We start from the raw sequence: 19,363 nt of genomic DNA on the forward strand, positions 1-19,363 counted from the left end.
TTATATTAGATGAATGAGAAAGCAGTTAGTTACATTTGATTTCCCTTTCCCTTTCTAACTGAAACTACCTTTTTTCGCCCTGCAACCAGAATACAACAAATGCATGAAGTTGCTTTAATGTGATTGGGTACCAGTTCAAAAATACTTCTGTTAAGGCAATTTAATGCTGCACATTTTGCCATTCTATTTTCATTTGCAAACAATGTACATTTAATAGATTACAATTGGTATCTTTTTACAAACATTTCTTTTTTTATGATTTCATTCTTGCATTCATTGTCTTGTTGGGTGTGCTTACACAGTACACCAGAATGTCCTTTAAAATCAATACATTTCATTTCTGTTTTGTGGCACAGGTCTAGCAGTCCAGCAGGAGGTATTTTTTTCATGAGATTTAGCAAACTATATGATGTCTGTCAATTTAGCTAAATTTAAGAGTATGGTTTGACTGTGTAGTCTGTTTTCTCTGTGATGTTAAATGCTTAGTGTAATGCTAAATTTGGAGTCTGGAGCAACCCAACAGCAAACCAATCCCACTTAATAATAGACTGCCAAGATGTTTCTTCTTCGCCTTTATTGAGTCTGTCAAAGCACTGGGGAAATTTCCCCATAGGAAACACTAACAAACCAATACAAACAAACAAACAAACCATGTTATCAGTTACAGCTACATTTCTTACAGCTGTAGCCACAATAATCGATCAGCTCCAGGCAAGTCCAATCAGAAAGTGATGCTACTCCTCAGAGGCCAGTTCCCACTTTCATCTGATCTCCTCTCAGGAGCAATCTCCGGATAGTGATTTAAACCTGCTGCAGTCTGAGGACATAAAATGTTAACATAGAAGAACTAACGTTATTTACTTGACCACAGATCTGCCGTTCTTAATTAATTCAGTGCTGCCTGGGCCTTATATCGTCAACGTAGCAGCACAAGTTGGATTAGCTGAGTGAGAGTTGCTGTGAAATAAAAAAAAGGATGGACAGGGAACGATCAGCCCACCGTGTGGAAATGTCAGATGAAAGCAAGAGGGAAGAAAAATAGCCTCAGTAGCTAGATGGATATTTACTACCCACAGAAAAGACCATGCCATTTTTAGTAAGGCCTTTTCCTCTGTGATATGTAAAGATATCATGTTAGATAACTTTTAGATTAGCTAATTGGATATGCTTCCTTCCAGCTTTAGTTTACTTCATATCATATTCACATACTGTATTTGGCACAGTAGCAGGAAGTAGTCCTAGTTCCGGTATAACAAAAATATATATATTCGCCTTCTAGCGATTAGATGCGGATGAGAATGACAATGTAATAGTAGGAAGGAATTTGAATGAAAGAAAATGAACTGACAAACCGACATTACAAGGTGCACTGTCCATTTTTGAGAAAATTCATGGATTTTAAGTGCGCCTTATGTCTGAAAAATACAGTACAGTAGTTCATTTCCTCATAAGACACTATGCCCTTGAAACTTAGTGACTTTTAACTGCAAACTATATGCTGATTACAGCATCATGTCTTGCTAAGTCTATGGGCATCCTGTGGGAAAACAAACCAAAGGTTTAAATTAGAATCTGTCAAGCTTCAAGTAACTTCAAGCTGGACATGGAAAAGCACTCAGAGGCCCACATCTCTTATCACCAATGAGGGTCACAATGAGGACGTTTTCTCTGCAGTATTTTACAACAATTTGATGACCTGCAGAAGTTCATTTTTACTCAGGTCTCACAATAACGCTTAAGAATTTTTAATTATGCACACACATATTTTTGAAACACACTTTTCTGTCTAATGTAAATATGCTAGCCAAAATTTTCCAATGCCCCTGTGTGCTATATACCTAGCAGTGAGTCTAAGGAACATGGTGGAATACTATTTTCACATCCAACAGTTACAGCAAAGGACCAAAAACCTTGATTATTTTGGGGCTTCAGTGAAGAAAATTATTCAATATTTCCTGGTTAAATGAAAAATGAACATTTCAGGGAATAACTAGTACAATCCCAGATAGATCAAGAACAGTATACAGTACAGTCAAGTAATCACAGTCACGACTGCAAATGAATGCAACTATTCCTGTTAGTCAGCACTGTGTACGTGTGAACATCTAAATTGGCTGCAAAGACATGAATGGAAAACCTATCAATGTAAACCTGTCAAAGTCATGCAAGTGTGAAGTGTTTTTTTTCTTCTTCGCTGCATGTTAAGTAGGATTCGAGTGTGCTGCGACAGCATTTTCTCATCATGAGAATGAAGTTAAAATGTTAGTAGCCCTCAAATTGAATTAAACTAAGATGTTCTGAATGACAAAGACTGCAGTTTATTCGGTACAATGCCGGATCAGAATTCAGTCTAAATCTAAATGTGACGATGCCTCTGTTTCAAAATTCAGTTAAAAGATTACATGCAGGTCAATTGATAGCCTGACAAACTGTGAGCTTTAGCTATAGAAATTGTGGTCTGAAATTGCATATGGAAATGAGGCTTTCAGTAGTAAATATAGTCACTAAGTGTTCCTAAACCAACCCTTAAATTAAGTAGGACCCTCTAAGTTAACCACACAACACAGGATAAGCGTGTGCAGTGTCTGGAATTAATGTATCCCCAGGCTCAAAACGTTTATCACAATAAAAAAACTTTTGTTTCTGTTATTTGTGCAGTGTGTGTGATAAAAGTAGCCATGCTCATCACAAACTAACACATCTGACTAATTACTAGTTCAAAGTACTGTAATTTACAGCGTAGAATACACATTGTGTTCCTGGCAAGGATTTTTTCCCCCTATGACTCATATCATATTATTACATTACATGCTGTCCTCTTCAGTCTGTAACTGCAACTGTTTAATTCCTCTATGAATAATAAAAAAATGTTCACCAAGTAATCATAAAGTGCAACACTGTACTGCATAATTGTACATTATTAATGAACAAAAAAAACAATATACTGTAATAAATCATAAAACTATAGGAATATCTATTCCGATCAATTAAAAGTATTGTAAGTATAAAAATAGAATCCTTGTATGTAGCTTCACATGTAGGGAAAATGTAAAAAATATTAATTCCTTTTTGATTAGGTGTTACTACACTACACCAACAATAAGATGGATTTTTTCCCCCAAAAAATTTAGGGTAAGACCAAGATAACCTTAAACGCTTTTGATTCAAGGGCGCCATGAAACAAAAAGCTGCACCGTGAAAAGCGCAATGAGTGGGAATTGATCGCATGTCAGCAGCATGACAGTCAGTTATGTCAACCACTACAAGAAACAATTAACAGGACAGTCTATAGTATTACATGTTACATCACCTTAATTCCATTACCTTCTTTTGAATACTCATATTTTTCAATTTGTAAGAACCAGTAAACTAAGTGCACAGGGCAGGTGTTTCGTGGGCTACACTGCTTTACTATCTGCTCTTCCCTTTTGCTTCTTTTTGTTCTGAAGCATTTCATCCATCCATTATCCTAACCGCTTAACCTCACTAGGGTCGCGGGCGTGCTGGAACCTGTCCCAGCTGTCTTCGGGCAATAGGCGAGGGCAGAGACAAACAAACATTCATACTCTCAGTCACACCTAGGGGCAATTTTGAGTGCCCAATGAACCTACCTGGCATGTTTTTGGAATGTGGGAGGAAACCAAAGTATCCGGAGAAAACGCACGGAGACACGGGGAGAACATGCAAACTCCACAAGAGAAGGCGGGGGCGGGATACGAACCCACAACCTCTGCACTGTGAGGTGGATGTGCTAACCAGTCGACCACCTGAAGGATTTCATTTATTGCAATAGTAAGTCATCATAATCTAATTACTGTACAAAAAGATTGATATAACGATACCTACAGTATGTGGGAAAACATATTCATTCATTAGCATTTTGCCATTAAAAGTAAAAATAAACTTGTACCACGCAACTGGAATTAGAATCTTTATTGTCATTACAAGATGGTGTATTATTCGGGCACTTAAGGCCAAATACTAGGAGACCAAGCCATAGATGTTTGCAGTTCTTAGTATTAGGCTTGGTAGATCTCAGCAGGGGACTATCTCCCTTCCTTCCCCATGCAGTTCACAAGGGAAAACAGTCTGCTTCACAATGGCACAACAGCAGCTCTACCCAATGACTTAACATAAATACTGCAAATACAACATATATCAACATAGTAAAAATAACATCTGTTATCATATTAAACAATGGCAGTCCACAGTGGTGAGCAGAGAACGATGCAGTCGTGTACAATGCACACCGCCTACCCATCCATACTGTGTCGCCTTAGAGTGGCCGCTGGCACTGAGCACAACATGCTGGCTGTGACTTCACTGAGGCTGACGAGAACAGAGAGTACTTGGATCGGCTTCCATTCTACCCTGCTGCTTCCACTCATCTTTGTGCATCAGAGCAATTGCAGACTAAAATAATATGAGCAGTGGACGTCAGTTTTAAATTGAGACAAATGATTTTCTGCCTGCCTTTTATGTGCATGTAGGGGAGAGCTAAAGCATCATAGAATTTCTGCTTTGCCCCTATATGATGTTTTCATGAATCCTGCCTGTCAGAATTCTTTGCCTTGGTGCTTACTTTACATTTCCAGCCCCCATCACAGGCACTGAACATATGACATGTTCAGGCATGAGTACTCCCCACTCTCACAACCACCCACCCACACTTACAAAACAACACCCCGCACACTGGAGTGTTACCATGGTAACGCATCGCCTTCCCAATAGTGTGATGGAAGCAGCAGAGATGGAGACAAACAGAAAGTACAGTGTTCATCTCTCTTCAACGTCAAGTTTAACTGAGCTGACATGTTTTAACAGTATCAGACAATAGAAATACGGGATATTGTGGATGTGGGGATATTGTTAATGGCCTTATATGTTAATTGCCCCATGGGGTGACATCCAAGTTTTGTGACTCTGAATCCTCTTTACCATAAATATTTTATCATTTGGGGGTGTGCATGCTCAGAGGCATGCATTGATTATATACCATCATGGCTAGGGACAGCTATCACACACTGGATGCTTTTTGCTTTTAAAGCATTCGCTAATCTTACTATGCGTGACATAAAACTATCGGTTTTATGGCTTTTTTTCCCACGGTCACACAGCAGCATATAGCCTATAAAGTAGATGCGAAACCATATATGGTGAGGCTTTTCTTGCATTCAACAGAGACTAATTGACATTCCATTGTCAAGTATTACTCAGATATTCAACGTTTGTCAGTATGGAAGAACAAGGATCATCACTATAAGAATGTCTTGTTAATGTGAAAGCAGTTATATTGTACTGTACTTAAATTATTGATCAGGTACATCTTCAAATGACTGACAGACATGTCTACAATCAATTTATATAGCAGATATTGATATATAAAATGAGATTACATTGGTGAATAGACACATTTCTGTTGATGAAATCCACAGCAGAGGCTATGAGCAGAGAGAAGATAGAGAGCAGTGCTTGTTGATTTCTAGTTACATCTGTCTGGATGCCTGCGAGCAAAGCCATTAACCATTCCAGCTGCCGAAGCATCTGAAGCAAAGCATCCAAATACAATATAGAGCACATTAATACCAAAAGAATTAATCTGTTGATCTGTATATTTGCCTCTCTGTCGAGATCTTGCACTTGGGTGTCAAAATATGACTACAAAAACATTCATACAAATGTCGAAGAAGATGGCGCTATCATTCATCATCCCAATTATTTGGACTTTTTTATTGACGTAGTACTCGTCTCACTCACCGTTTCCATGCCAACGCACCATTTCCATGTCAAAAAGACTCATCTTTAAATGAAAATCTGTTAGTCATCCAGTGCACATCTTTCAGTGTTTCCTGTGTTTGCTATTCATTGGGCAAGGAACCAAATTTCACAAATATGGGTGTTCAAAATTGTGTTTGCACTGGGATACACTAGAGGAGTAGTTAATAAGGGCCAGCAAGTGGAAGTGTGATTGGGATGCATCATACTTGTACACACGGTACATCTTCATGTCAAGGTCTCTCTCTATTAGCTGAGGAAACACGAATGGGCAAAATAATACAAAATCAAAAGCAGTCAAAATCAGCTCTGGAAGGTCAGTCGTTGTTAGTTACAACATGTCACGACAAGAACATCAGTAGTATGAGATGATGCTGACCTACGCACAAAAGCAATCATGCCAAGGTTGCTTATTGTAATTTTTTTTTGTCCAATCTGCTCCACAGTGCTCAGACTACCGCAGTCCTCAGTTAGGACAGCTTGAAGTCAGTAGCCAACCAGGTCAGGTGCTGAGATGGCTTATAAATTATAAATGCCCACCCACCTGCGCTGTCATGGTCATGCATGCTTGCACAGCAGGTCATTCAAATAGATGTGTCTCAAAATGTTATCATAGCAAACAATGTCGTGAATTGACTGTTAATTTGTTTGTTCATTAAATACATATTTTGTACAGAACACACAATTAAATGAATTTAAATAAGAAAACAAATCACATTAATTGCAGAAAAAGTGCCAATCAAAATATGTGGTTGTACAACTTATTTTCAAGGAACACAGTGAAGTGCAAAGATCTAAATTGAATACAACAGTTCAAGTAACATTTAGGAATACCTAACAACTACTGTTTAACCAGCAACACAAGTTTGTCGTTTTGGTCTGAAGGCACCGTTTTATTCAAATTTGGTGTCTCAGTTTGAACACAGGGTTGCACCCACATAACGACGTACATGGCAAAGGATAATAAGAATGCACCGAAGAAGACTACACAATGACTGGCACAGGCCCAGACAGCGGCCCCTGACCATTGTGAAACTCTTTGCAGCAATCAAAAGCGTTCATATGCTTTGATCACTAGCATAACGAAACTAGATGCTAATGCTAATGTGAAAGCTCATCAACGTTGGTGGCGGCAACTTTTGGTCGTCCACAAAAATGGAACGCGGCAACCCTTTGCCCGTACCAGCTTTAACGCTGCCGTTGCTCTATGGTAATGAGAGTAAAAGCACATGTTTCCCAGAACGCATTTTGCGGCAAAATACATTTAATTAATGAAGTTAGAAGGATGTTAATTCTTCTCATGGATCCCTTTTAGATCCAGATAGTGAAACGGGCATAAAAGGGCCCTCTTGTGGCCGATAATGTATCAACCACTCGCGAGTACAGGGTACTTTGAAATGAGCCTGGTACCTGGTATCGGTACTGGCTCATTCCTACTTTTACCTGACAGTAGAATTGTAAGCGCACAGGACGAACCGCTGCTTCCTCGAAGGAAGATGAGAGCAGTGTTGGGAAAGGATAGATTAGTGGATGGTGGAAGGCCAAACACAGTGAAAATATCCTGCGACAAATCAAAAGGAAATGGAAGAAATGGAAAGAACTCAGAATAAGAGGATCTGATTAAAAATATACAAGAAATCCATCCGCCCATCCAGTTTTCTTCCACTTATCCGAGGTTGGTCACATCCACCATTTTCTGACCGAGGACCATGGTCTGAGATTTGGAATTGCTGATTTTCATCCCAAATGCTTCACACTCGGCTGCAAAACGCTCCAGTTAGAGTTGGAGATCGTGGCTTGATGAAGCCAACAGAACCACATCATCTGCAAAGAGCAGAGACGCAATACTGAGGTCACCAAACTGGATCGCCTTTACATCTTGGCTGCGCCTAGAAATCTATCCATAAAAATTCTGAAGAGACAAAGGGCAGACAAAGGGCGGAGTCTAACCCTCATAAAGGGGCCGAACAGCCCGTTTTGGGGGGATCGGTATCCCCTTGTTTCAAATCAGACCCAACAGAATTCCCCAAGGAACACAGTCAAACACCTTCTCCAAGTCCACAAAACACATGTACAGTAGACTGGTTGGGGCGTACTCCCATGCACCCTCAAGGACCCTGCCGAGAGTAGGGAGCTGGTCCACTGTTCCACAGCCAGGACAAAAACCACACTGCTCCTCCTGAATCTGAGGGTCGACTTCCCGACAGAACCTTCTCTCGGCATCGCTGACTCGACCTTACCAGGGCGGCAGAGGAGTGTGACCCCCCTGTATTTGGAACACACCTTTCGGTCCCCCTTCTTATAAACAGTGGCAACCGCCCCTCGGTATGCTATTCCAGAGGCACTGTTCCAGATGTCCATGCGATGTTGCAGAGGCCTGTCAACTAGGAAAACCCCACAACATCCACAGATCTTAGGAACTAGGTACATCTCATCTCTGCTACATCCCTGAGATGGGCTTCCCCATTTCTGGGATTGAGGGCACTGAGGTGGTTAAAAAGTCTCCAGACATGCTTTCCAAAGGAAAGCAAGTCGGTAGAATTGAGGAGGTCTTCCAAATATTCTTCCCACCAACTCACAACGTCCCAAGTCACTCAGTCTCTACTGTACCATGTTAATGGAGCACTACTTACACCTCCTGAGAAGCCGGATGGGTGCAGGACCGGCCACCAGGCACTCGCCATCGCGCCAGGCCCTGCTCCAGAGGGGGTCCCAGTGACCCACAGCTGGCAAGGAAAACACTGTCGACATTTTTTATCTGTCCTACGGTTTCTTTGAGATGTGCTCTATATAGTCCCTCACCTAGGACTTGTTTGCCATGGGTGACCCTGCCAAGGGCATAAAGCCCCAGACAACTTACTGTAGCTCCTTGAATCATTTGGACACATATCCCTCCACCACGATAAATTCCTGGCTCAGGGAGGAGGATATTTAATGTGTTGGATGGATACTTCATGCCATATCAATTAGAGATGATACCATCAAAAAAAAACCTGAGAATATATTCACGTGGTAATTATCTAATGAGCGATTATCATACGACTACACAAACTACATTTAAATATAGATAAATAATTGTGTATACAACTGCTCAATGCTTTGGTGCATTGAAAATTGTTAGGGATATAGCAGCTATAATGTGTTATCTTGCTGAAGTACCAGCATAACTTAAATAACTTTTTAATTAGCATAGAAGGGAAATTAAAAGCAGCAAGACTCTACAAACAGACTGCAGGCATACTGTGTGCTAATCGTTTCTTGCACACAGCTACTTGCAGCTCATTGAGGCAGTAAAGCCTCCTATTGAGACACAGATATAAACTAACAAGAATGCTCAATTCCTGCCTAACTGGCAGCCTGCAAAGTCATTATTAGGAATGGATCCTATAATGATTAAAATCAAAGAGTTGAAAATTGTCACCAACCAAATGCAACAAATCTCAGATGTTACATGCATTACATAACACATAACAACGATATCTTTAACAATACAGAAACCTTTGAAATGACCAAAAAAAAAATGCTCCTACCATTTGCAGAGGCCTCTTTCGAAGGTCCCTCTCAGTGACAATTCTGTCACGGTCAGTGACATAGAGACCTCGCTGGGCGAGAGCCTGAATGACAGCATCATGGCCCAGCAGAGGTTCGTCAGGATCGTTCTTCAAGATGAGGCTAGCTGCTCGGCAGTAGAGGTCAGCAGACAACAGAAGACTGGCTACAGGTGGCTTCAGGTGCTCCTGCTCATACTGGTCCGTGTAGAAGGGCTCTTCCATGTCTGCCGGGATGCTGTCTGTTTAACAAATGGGAAGAAATTGTAATAATCTGATGACGAATATTATATCTATTACCGGGAACACTGAATAATATCTTAATCGGCCACAATGCTTGGCTTTACTGGACTATGTGGACAGATTCACACAAGCGCACAGAATCTCTGGAATTTTTTTAACAGCCCTTATTCACTGTCCCTTGCTATCCCTTGGCAGTTACTTGAGATACATGGATAAACCTGGAATGTTACTATAGCAACCGCAGTCAGTGCACCACTCTATTGATTCATCTAGTCTGTATCTCGACGGCATTCAGCTCCCTCGGAACACCCTGTCTCATCAAAAAGAGATGCTGTGCGTGTGCGCGTGTCTTTGTGTATGTTCACGGACATGTACATTCTCAGACACTGCATCGATGATACGTTTAATTTTGCCGACAAAAGAAGATTATTCCACTGTTACTAAGTTTGCAAAATAAGATTGAGATATAGGGTGAAAGGGTTAGGGCTACAATTAATTGATTGACTTTAGTCATATTATGAATAAAAGCTAAGATAGAAATTATATGAATATTATTAGGAATGTTCATCCAATCATCCATCCATCCTATCAGTACCAGAAAAATTGATGTAAAAATTAATTTTTGGTGGAGAGCACGTGGTAATGGGCCAAACCAATTTCTTACACTCCCCAAACACAAACATTTAAACAGTCAGTCAGTCAGTCGATGAATCACATCCTCATGACCACTGTCAATGAGATTATTTCGAGATGGACTCTTTGTCAATACAAAAACAGCCTTCTTTGCTCAAAAGCATTTAGTATTTATATCCTTCTGGTACAGTTTTGATTCTCACCAAATAAAATTGACAAGATTTTAAAAGCAATCATGAAATGATGTCAATTTTGGGGGGATCACGATGTATATTAAATGGGATTTTGTTACCCAGGTTTTAGTCTGCATTCTGAATACTTCAGTAATCAGTTCAATCATCAAATCATCTGGTCGGGCTTGTATTGACTACACTGCACTCCTACATGGATGCAATAAGGGAGCTGCATGAGCAGCATTTAGAATAGAATAGCATAGGCTGAGCTCTGGATACAAGCCTGCTTGCTCGCTCGCTCACAATCTCTAGAGGGCTATATTTTTGGAATCAGCCCATTTCATTCAGTGCTGATTGAATATGAACTGAGGATCTACAAGGGAACTCATGTTTGCCGGGCTTTTCCGGCAACCTGACAATGGGTTGTGGGCCTTGCAGCTATGACGGCATATTGTTCTAACAAAGACAATGTATTAGTTCTTTATTGATTAAAGTAATCGCTGACTTACAGTATTTTTATGCCATCTCTACCAATACTCGTGTAAAATACACATCTGAAAACTGAAAGATGCATACACATTTGTTGAATGTGGACATTTAATTAAAAAAAAAAAAAGTATGGATTGACCCTCATTTAATTGACGTGTCCGTGCTCTTTTCTTAAACATTGCAGGATGCTCTGAATATATATATATATAGGCCTAGCAAACTTCTCATCAAGAAACTTGTGAGAGAACAGAACAGCTATGCTTTTATGAAAAAAAGTTGACCATTGAAGCTACTTACATAATGTAATATGTGCAATCAAATGACATTAATCCGTTTTACTACAGGTAAATATTCTGAACCCAATCAGGATCATAACTCTGAATATTTGGATATGCAACAACATGATTATTATCTATTACTATTACTATTCAATATATGCATTGATTATGATGAATAGCCTACAATTTATTTACATGCCCAGTATAAAGAGGCCTTTCCATAATGCACATTATTTGGTCACTGCAACGACAGCATCTGTTATAAACATTATTGTATTAACCAACAGAAGTGCCACGTGTAATTAGGATTTTTACTGTTGTAAGCATAAGATGTGTGCAGTGATTTCAAGGTTACTCCTTGACACCAAGTACACTGATTTACCATCACATTGATCCTTGTAAACCACTCAGGGAATTGCATGCATTTAATCTTACAAATTACGTTGTGTTTTTCCACCCGATAGTATTATTTAGAATTATCCACAAAATGCATAACGGTTACTTCGTCAAGGGGGCTCGGGTAATATAAAGAATTATTATATATTTTGTATTTTGGTTCTTGGTTATTTTAGTGATATACAAGCACAGCCACGATCTCATTAGAGATGAATGGTGCATGACCGGTCACGTCTACAACAAAAACAAAGATGCAGGTAGCTGATATACCTACCTCTCCCATATGCTTTGGACAGAAGCCAGGATAGACTGCAACAGATTTTAGCACGGGAGAAATCATAGTGCTCAAAAGGCTTGATGATTGGAGCAACGAAGACCTTCTTCACATTATTTTGGTCCTGAACTTCACCCATATTTCCACGCAGTCGTTTTCTTCAGTCCTTCACAGCAAAGCAGCGCCAAAGCATCACGATGGATTTCGATGGAAAACAATAAGTAGCTGTCATATGAAAAAAAAACGGTAGAACGTGTTTGACTTACTGTCGCTCAAATATGTCTCGTTGGCACAATGAATCGTGGTGTTTTTCATCCATTCATCAGATGAGATGGGCTTCTCCGCACAAAGCAGCAGGGACGCTTTTCTTGAATTTCACAGGGAAAAGTGTTCGTCATTAGAGTCGGAAATGTGAGGGTTTCCATTCTTTGATATAGCTGGAATCCAAGGATTCCTTCCTTTCGTGTCCATGTGTTCTTGTTAAGAAAATCGGTGTGATTCGTGTCTTTAACTCCCTAGAGCCGTTTTCCACCCCGCAGCGGCGAGCCATTCCAACTACGCTCCAACCAACCTCTGCACCCAAATTGGGCTTAGTGCGCATGCGCGCACGTTGCTTTCATGAAAAGTGAGAAAACTAGATATTTTCCAGGGTATTTTAAACCTGTGTTTCCCTATGTTTATTGAGCCAAGGCACCCATTTTACAGAAGAAAAATTCTCACGGCACACCACCAGAGAAAGCTGTCATAAAAAGTATGAATACTCAAATAATGATGTACTCACTGTAAAATCTGGGCCTGATTAATTGAACACAATGCTGATATAATTAATTAGGGCAAGCATGGCTGATATTGTTGAATGAATTGCAACAGCTAGATAGATACACAGGTTTGTTGCACTTGCTCAGCTGCCATCTAATGTATTAGAGTATTTATGTTCTGCCTGTCACTATACGTCGTTGGATATAAAGATATATTGTAATTAATAAATATTAATTTTCTGTCAAATTATTTGGAATTCTATAACTTCTCTCACCACAGTCGTGTGTGCCGTGTTAGGTATCACTAGATTAACTAAATTCAATATTAACATTAATAAATAGAAATAGAATGGGCTGATTGATAGAATAGTCCTGGCACTGGTAGGCTGATGTGGTACCCTGGTGGAAGCACGCAGTTAATCCACTTAAGTGTGGCACTTTAGTGGTTTATGGCACTTCATTACCTTCAGATCATCTTTTTATACATTTCAGCATTCACTAAGATACTCCTGGGCACGGTGACAACGTATACGTTTTTTCACATGTAAACTCAATATTATTCAACGTAATACTGTATACTGTATCACTGGCGTCGGGCCAGAACCTCATAAGTCACATTTTAGTGAATTTAATATTTTTTCAAAAATATTTAGTATTGGTCAGTCCACAGCCGTGGGTGTTACTTTTACAGATTACTGACCGTTCCAAAGTTAATTGTGAGTATTGCTGCTGTGACAATCTAATTTTCCCCAAGGGGTGAATAAAGTACTCTATCTATCTATCTATCTATCTATCTATCTATCTATCTATCTATCTATCTATCTATCTATCTATCTATCTATCTATCTATCTATCTATCTATCTATCTATCTATCTATCTATCTATCTATCTATCTATCTATCTATCTATCTATCGAGAATTTGACAGTAACACAAATCTGAATAAAATGATGAAAGTAGGAGGTTTGTCACTTGTCGTATTCTATGGAGACAGAATCATAAAAGGGAGCGGGTACCGTTTATGGACTACATTTCCCAGGATGCCAAGTATTACGTCATTATTCTGCGTCTTTAGTGTGGTTGTTTTGAAAGGCAGGAAGCGTAACTCATTCTAGCAATTGTATCGTGTTAAATGTTTGGAGATGCTTCTGAACGTTGCAGGTTCGTATGTTTTTTTTAATCCCCAAATTTATTTTGATTTGTTATTTACTCCTCCTGTGTGATTGTCGAGATTGTCCACTCCAACAGCAAAATACACGATACGCTATCATCTCATATTAAGCGACTTTGAAACAGTTTCTCGAGTAAACTGATCCAACTTGTGCTCTAATATATGAAGTCCACAACAAATTACGCTTGATATAAATTTTGCTAAACTCATGCTTGGCTGTGTATTCTCTGTGTTCTTAGACTAATAGCCCGCAAAATGTTTATGCCAAGAGCCCTTAAAGTGAAGAGAGCAGCAGACGACGGAAACCTTATTTTGAAGAAAAGTAAAGGCCACGCTGAGCAGGGTCAGAGCATTGGTGAAGGATGTTCTACGACGCATGTTCGCCAAGGGCTCAAAGACTGCAAAGTCGAAGGTACCACAGTAAAACCAGGCGGAGACTCTGTTGCTGTGGTTGATATGCCATTAGAAGAAGTGGGGCAGGAGTTTTCTTCAAGTGATAATGAAGAAGAGGAGGAACCAGTGAAATCATTCAAAAAGAATCAGAGATGGGCAGAGCCAGGAGAGCCTATCTGTGTGATGTGTGGTCGCTATGGAGAGTACATCTGTGACAGCACTGACAGTGATGTTTGCAGTCTGGAATGCAAAGCCCGCCACTTGGCTCAAATGGGCTTAGGGACTGGGGTGGAAGTGTTTAATCAGAAGGATACAAATGGAGACAAAGAAAGTCCTCAAACTGAACTTACCACTGCTTCTATAAACACATTTGAATCAAACTATTCCTATATGGAGGATTTGTTCATATTAGGGCTAAGTGATGAGCAGGTGCAGCATATTAAACAAGAACTGGGGATTGAAACCCAGGGGACAGATGTAAGGAGACCAATCATAGAATTTGAACACTGCGGCTTCCCTGCTACTCTTAACGCCAACTTGAAGTCAGCCGGTTATGACGTGCCCACACCAGTACAGATGCAGATGCTGCCTGTTGGTCTCACCGGCAGGGATGTGATCACAAGTGCTGACACAGGGTCGGGGAAGACTATAGCCTTTCTCCTACCAGTTGTCCTGAGGTCAATGAAGGTACAGTAGATCATTGTTTTATTCGGTTTCAATACTTTATGTTGGCAATAAATTACTGGTGCACTTGGCAGCATGTGGAATAATTATTAGGATGTCTGCCTCTTCGTCAGGTGATCTGAGTTAGATTCTCTTCTTATATCTATGTTGAGTTTACATGTTCTCCCCATGCTTTTTTGGGTTTTCTCCAGATGCACATGCATATTAGTTTAACTGAAAACTCTACCATATGTTAGTGTGAATGGAATTTTGTCTCCAATGTGCCCGGTGATTGACTGGCAACCAGTCCAAGCGTTTTATACGCCGCTGGCACCCGAAGTTAGCTGGGATAGGCCCTAGTTACCTGCAACCCTAATGAAGACAATTGGTATAGAAAATGAAGGATATTTAAAATGCTTATGGCACATTTGTCTATAGCGGATGTAGAAAGTGTACTGTACCCCAATTCAAGTCCTGTAACTTGTAGAATCTCATTTTAAAAAGGAGCAAAAATTAGAGGTATACCGATATGGGTTTTTCAGGACCGACACTGATCAAGGCGGCTGATAAACCATATTTGGAACCGGTATTTATATTCAATAAAAAGGAAAATATTGGCATCAAAATCTAAAAGAAATTAAAACCCTTAACTTTGTTGAAACGTCTTTAATCGTATGTTTATTTAACATTTTTTGTCACATTTGCATAGTGTCGATTTTTTAATCATTATTCTACATTTATGACAATATGCATCTTTGTTGTAAAGTTCTTACAAATTTCAGGGAGCTCCCAGCGTCATCACCATGTCATACAAAGTTAAATGAAAACTTAAACAATTGCTCCCTATAGTTATTTACAGAAAATAAAGGTCCCTACAATTTCAAAATGACAGAAATGTTAAAATATCACTTATCTTTGTTTTGATTTCAAACAAAACCAAAAGGTGCAGAGTGTTCACAGGGTCAATAGAATCTCTTATAAAGTTAACTGAAAATGTAAATAAATAGTTTCATGAAGTTGACATCGTTTTAAATTGATTTATTATTGGCCATCGAGTTTTTAAAAAAGGCACATACTGGTATTCACATCATTCATATCAGCGCTAATATCAGCCGATAATCGGTCCATCCCTAGCAAAAATATATACAAGTATTAGTTAGAATTAGTATTTATCTTGTTTTTTTTATACTGTACATGTAAATAATCAGTTTACTGTACATTTTGTATTCACTCCACTGTTTACTGTATGTATTGCATATATTGTTGTGGCACATGTGGATCCAGTTGCAGTGTCTCTTCTCTTTCAGGAACAAAGTCAAAGTGTGGGCAGCCCGGTGGCACTCGTCCTGACCCCCACCAGAGAACTGGCCATACAGATAGAGAGACAGGCCAAAGAGGTGGTGATTGGCCTCCCTAACATGAGAACTGCCCTGCTGGTTGGCGGCATGCCTCTCCCCCCTCAGCTCCACCGCCTCAAGCGCAGCATTAAAGTATTCATTCAATTAAACTTTTTTTCCCAATCCTCATCCAGAAAAAAAAATGACATTGAAATGTCTTCATTGTGTTCTCCTATGGATCATTTGTAGATCGTCATAGCAACACCAGGGCGACTCCTGGAGATTTTAAAGCAGAAAGCTGTACAGCTGGAAAAAGTGAAGATTGTTGTGGTTGATGAGGTATGACCGACACTGTGTAATTCTGAATCAAGGCAGTAACTGGCTACCAAGACCAGTTAGCATTCTATCACATTGTGTTGTGACATTCTGCAGGTTGACACTATGCTCAAGATGGGCTTCCAGCAGCAGGTACTGGAAATTTTAGAGCATGTCACCGAAGATCACCAAACCCTTCTGGCATCAGCCACCATCCCGACAGGGACAGAGGAGCTGGCGGCCCGACTGGTGCGTGATCCAATTCGTATTGCTGTAGGTGAGAAGAACCAGCCCTGCGCCAACGTCAGACAGATCCTACTGTGGGTTGAGGAGCCCTCGAAAAAGAAGAAGCTGTTTGAAATTCTCAATGTAGGTTCTAGACACAATTGAATGCGAATATGTGCATTTATCAACTTTAAGAAAAACAAAACAAAATGCACTATATATAATTTCATTACATTCCATTTTATTGTAGATATATTATTGCTAGTCTAAAATAGGTTTAACTCTCCATAGGTTGGTCTTGACCAGATAATGACACCCATAGCTGCAGCTGCGGCCTCAGTGTGCAGGAAATGGGTGTGCCCAGAGTCATGGCTGCACTCCAGGAATCCCAGTAATGCTTGGACCACTTATTAAAGCGGAAGTCAACGCAAACATATTTTTTTCAAGAATATGTTTTACGCAAGCCCACTAGCTGAAACAGGGCATTCTGATAAATATTGCGTTTGTGGAATAAGTGTTAATCCACTCGTTTTTAGCAATCTCTGGGGGCGGCCATTTTGTCTTGTGTCAACTGAAAATGGCATCACAACTGCTCACAGCGACCAATCATGGCTCTGATTCAGAGAACAGGTCAGCTGTGATTGGTCGTTGTAAGCAGTTGTGATGTCATTTTCAGTTGACAGAAGACAAAATGGCCACCCCCAGAGATGGCTAAAAACAAGTGCATTTTGCTACTTAACTTATATTCCACAAACGCAAAATTAATCAGAATGCTGTGTTTCAACTAGTGGGCCTGCTGGGAACATATTCTTGAAAAAATTATGCGGTTTACTTTTTTGAGAAATACCTTGGTTAGATTATAGTATGAAATAGGGGGTCCATGTTTGTCCAAATGTATGACATATTATGCTTTGTTTTGTTCTAACCTTCTCAAAGCGAATCATGAGGGGCTGAGTTGATCACAGTTTTTTGTTACATCATTGGGTAGTTGACAGGAAATTGAAAAATGACCCTAATGGGGGCAAGCGCTTTAGAAAATGGCTGGATAATATCTCATTGCATATGGTTAAACACTACAACACATTATATTTCTCAATGAATCGTTATAATGCAGGGAAAACGCACTTCATAAATCTATAATAATAATAATTTAAAAAATCCATGGGTTAATCATACTTTGGTGTAATGCATTTTTATTTATTTTCTTCAATACACTGTATTTATACAACTTTTCTTTTCTGGTTTTACAGGACAATAAGTTGTACCAACCGCCAGTGGTAGTGTTTGTAGACTGTAAACTTGGTGCTGATCTGCTATGTGAAGCGGTTGTCAAGGTGACAGGACTCAATACGGTGGCAATCCACTCTGACAAGAGCCAGCTGGAACGTAACCGCATCCTCAAGGTAAGGCCAGTGTCACCCATATTATACTTGATCATTATCTTTCTATCTCTTTTGAGACAGATTACCTATTTGTCAGTAATTATCCAAGTGAATTATGAAATATCTTCAATTCTCTATGTATTACTACATTCCATCCTCCTCTTTGGTAGAGTTGCTTAGATTCCAAAAATATACTGTACATTTAAGTGGTCTGCCATTTGCCAGCAAAATAGTTGGAAAACACTAAATGCTGTCGAAATTGGTTTGATGGAAGGCAGTGAGTGCATTCCTAGTAAAATATGTGCATCTTACATCCACAAAACTCATTTTACTACCTGTATTCTTGTTTGCTGTCTAAGCCAAAGACAAAGTGATGCAGTATACAGATGTTTCCATTGTTACTGGGTTAATGTGTAACAGTGTTGTTTTTGTTCATTTGTGTATTCAGGGGCTTCTTGATGGTGACTTTGAGGTGGTGATCAGTACAGGTGTGCTAGGCAGAGGACTGGACTTGGCTAATGTCAAAGTGGTGGTTAACTTTGATATGCCAAACACCATGGATGAATATGTCCACCAGGTTAGTGATTTTGCAGAAACTGATTTTTGTTTGATTTGTAATCGACTGAGCACCAAGCCACATTTGTTCTTATTTAGGTGGGAAGAGCGGGCCGTCTGGGTCACAGGGGAACTGCCATCACATTTCTCAACAACAACAACAAACGTTTGTTCCTTGGGGTGGTGAATAGGGTCAAACCAACAGGAACCATCCTACCACCACAGCTCCTCAACTCACCTCACCTCCATGAGCAACAGAGGAGAGAAAAACAACAAGCCAAGTTTGGGCCTGGCGACACACTGGTGAACAAAAATAACCTCATCGATATTATCAAGAAACATGATAGACGGAAAAAATAGTCATTCAAATAATGGCCCCTATCTGTTGAGTAAGTGCTCATTCAAATATTGGCTTAGGTTGTTGTATGTCAAGCCATTTTTGCGCTCAGCTCTTGTGTTGATATCAAATGCACTTAATGAAGAGTGCGGTGGGAGAAAGTGCTGACCAGTGCTGTTTTTATTTCATTCTGTTATGTATTGTGTATTTATCAGAGTGATTCCCTTGCTAAATTACTGTACAATAAACTTCCCTCATCCACAATGTGCTGTTTTGCAATCATTTCTAGCAGTTCAATTGATTAAAAAAAAAAAAAAAAGCACAAACGCTAAGCAAATAGTATGTATTTATTCTGGTGTGTAGTGAAATATATCAAGTCTCAGATACTGACTTGTTCCAGAGTACTACAGATATATAT

The 19,363-nt window shown here is 39.7% G+C and overlaps 2 protein-coding genes across 4 annotated transcripts in view; one reads left to right on the forward strand and one right to left on the reverse strand.

Moving 5' to 3' along the window:
- The window catches only part of camsap2a (calmodulin regulated spectrin-associated protein family, member 2a), a 38,086-nt gene extending 25,711 nt beyond the window's left edge, over positions 1-12,375 (reverse strand). For all 3 annotated transcript variants that reach the window (XM_086046932.1, XM_086046933.1, XM_086046931.1), the window contains exons 1-3: positions 12,076-12,375; positions 11,810-11,975; positions 9,306-9,565 (exon numbers count right to left, since the gene is read on the reverse strand). In XM_086046932.1, the coding sequence (XP_085903058.1) occupies positions 9,306-9,565; positions 11,810-11,948 (399 nt within the window). In that variant the 5' untranslated portion in view covers positions 11,949-11,975; positions 12,076-12,375. The remainder of the gene's footprint in view (positions 1-9,305; positions 9,566-11,809; positions 11,976-12,075) is intronic.
- Positions 12,376-13,584: 1,209 nt separating this feature from the next.
- On the forward strand, positions 13,585-19,209 carry ddx59 (DEAD (Asp-Glu-Ala-Asp) box polypeptide 59). The gene is made up of 8 exons (XM_086048450.1): positions 13,585-13,728; positions 13,978-14,818; positions 16,102-16,284; positions 16,381-16,470; positions 16,564-16,815; positions 17,922-18,074; positions 18,502-18,630; positions 18,708-19,209. Exons 1-8 carry the CDS (start codon positions 13,700-13,702, stop codon positions 18,966-18,968), a joined length of 1,938 nt encoding a protein of 645 aa, XP_085904576.1. The 5' UTR covers positions 13,585-13,699; the 3' UTR covers positions 18,969-19,209.
- Positions 19,210-19,363: the final 154 nt, after the last annotated feature.

Source organism: Filicampus tigris, chromosome 12, assembly GCF_054856515.1.
Source record: "Filicampus tigris isolate MCC_2025a chromosome 12, RoL_Ftig_1.0, whole genome shotgun sequence".
Classification (NCBI taxonomy): domain Eukaryota; kingdom Metazoa; phylum Chordata; class Actinopteri; order Syngnathiformes; family Syngnathidae; genus Filicampus; species Filicampus tigris.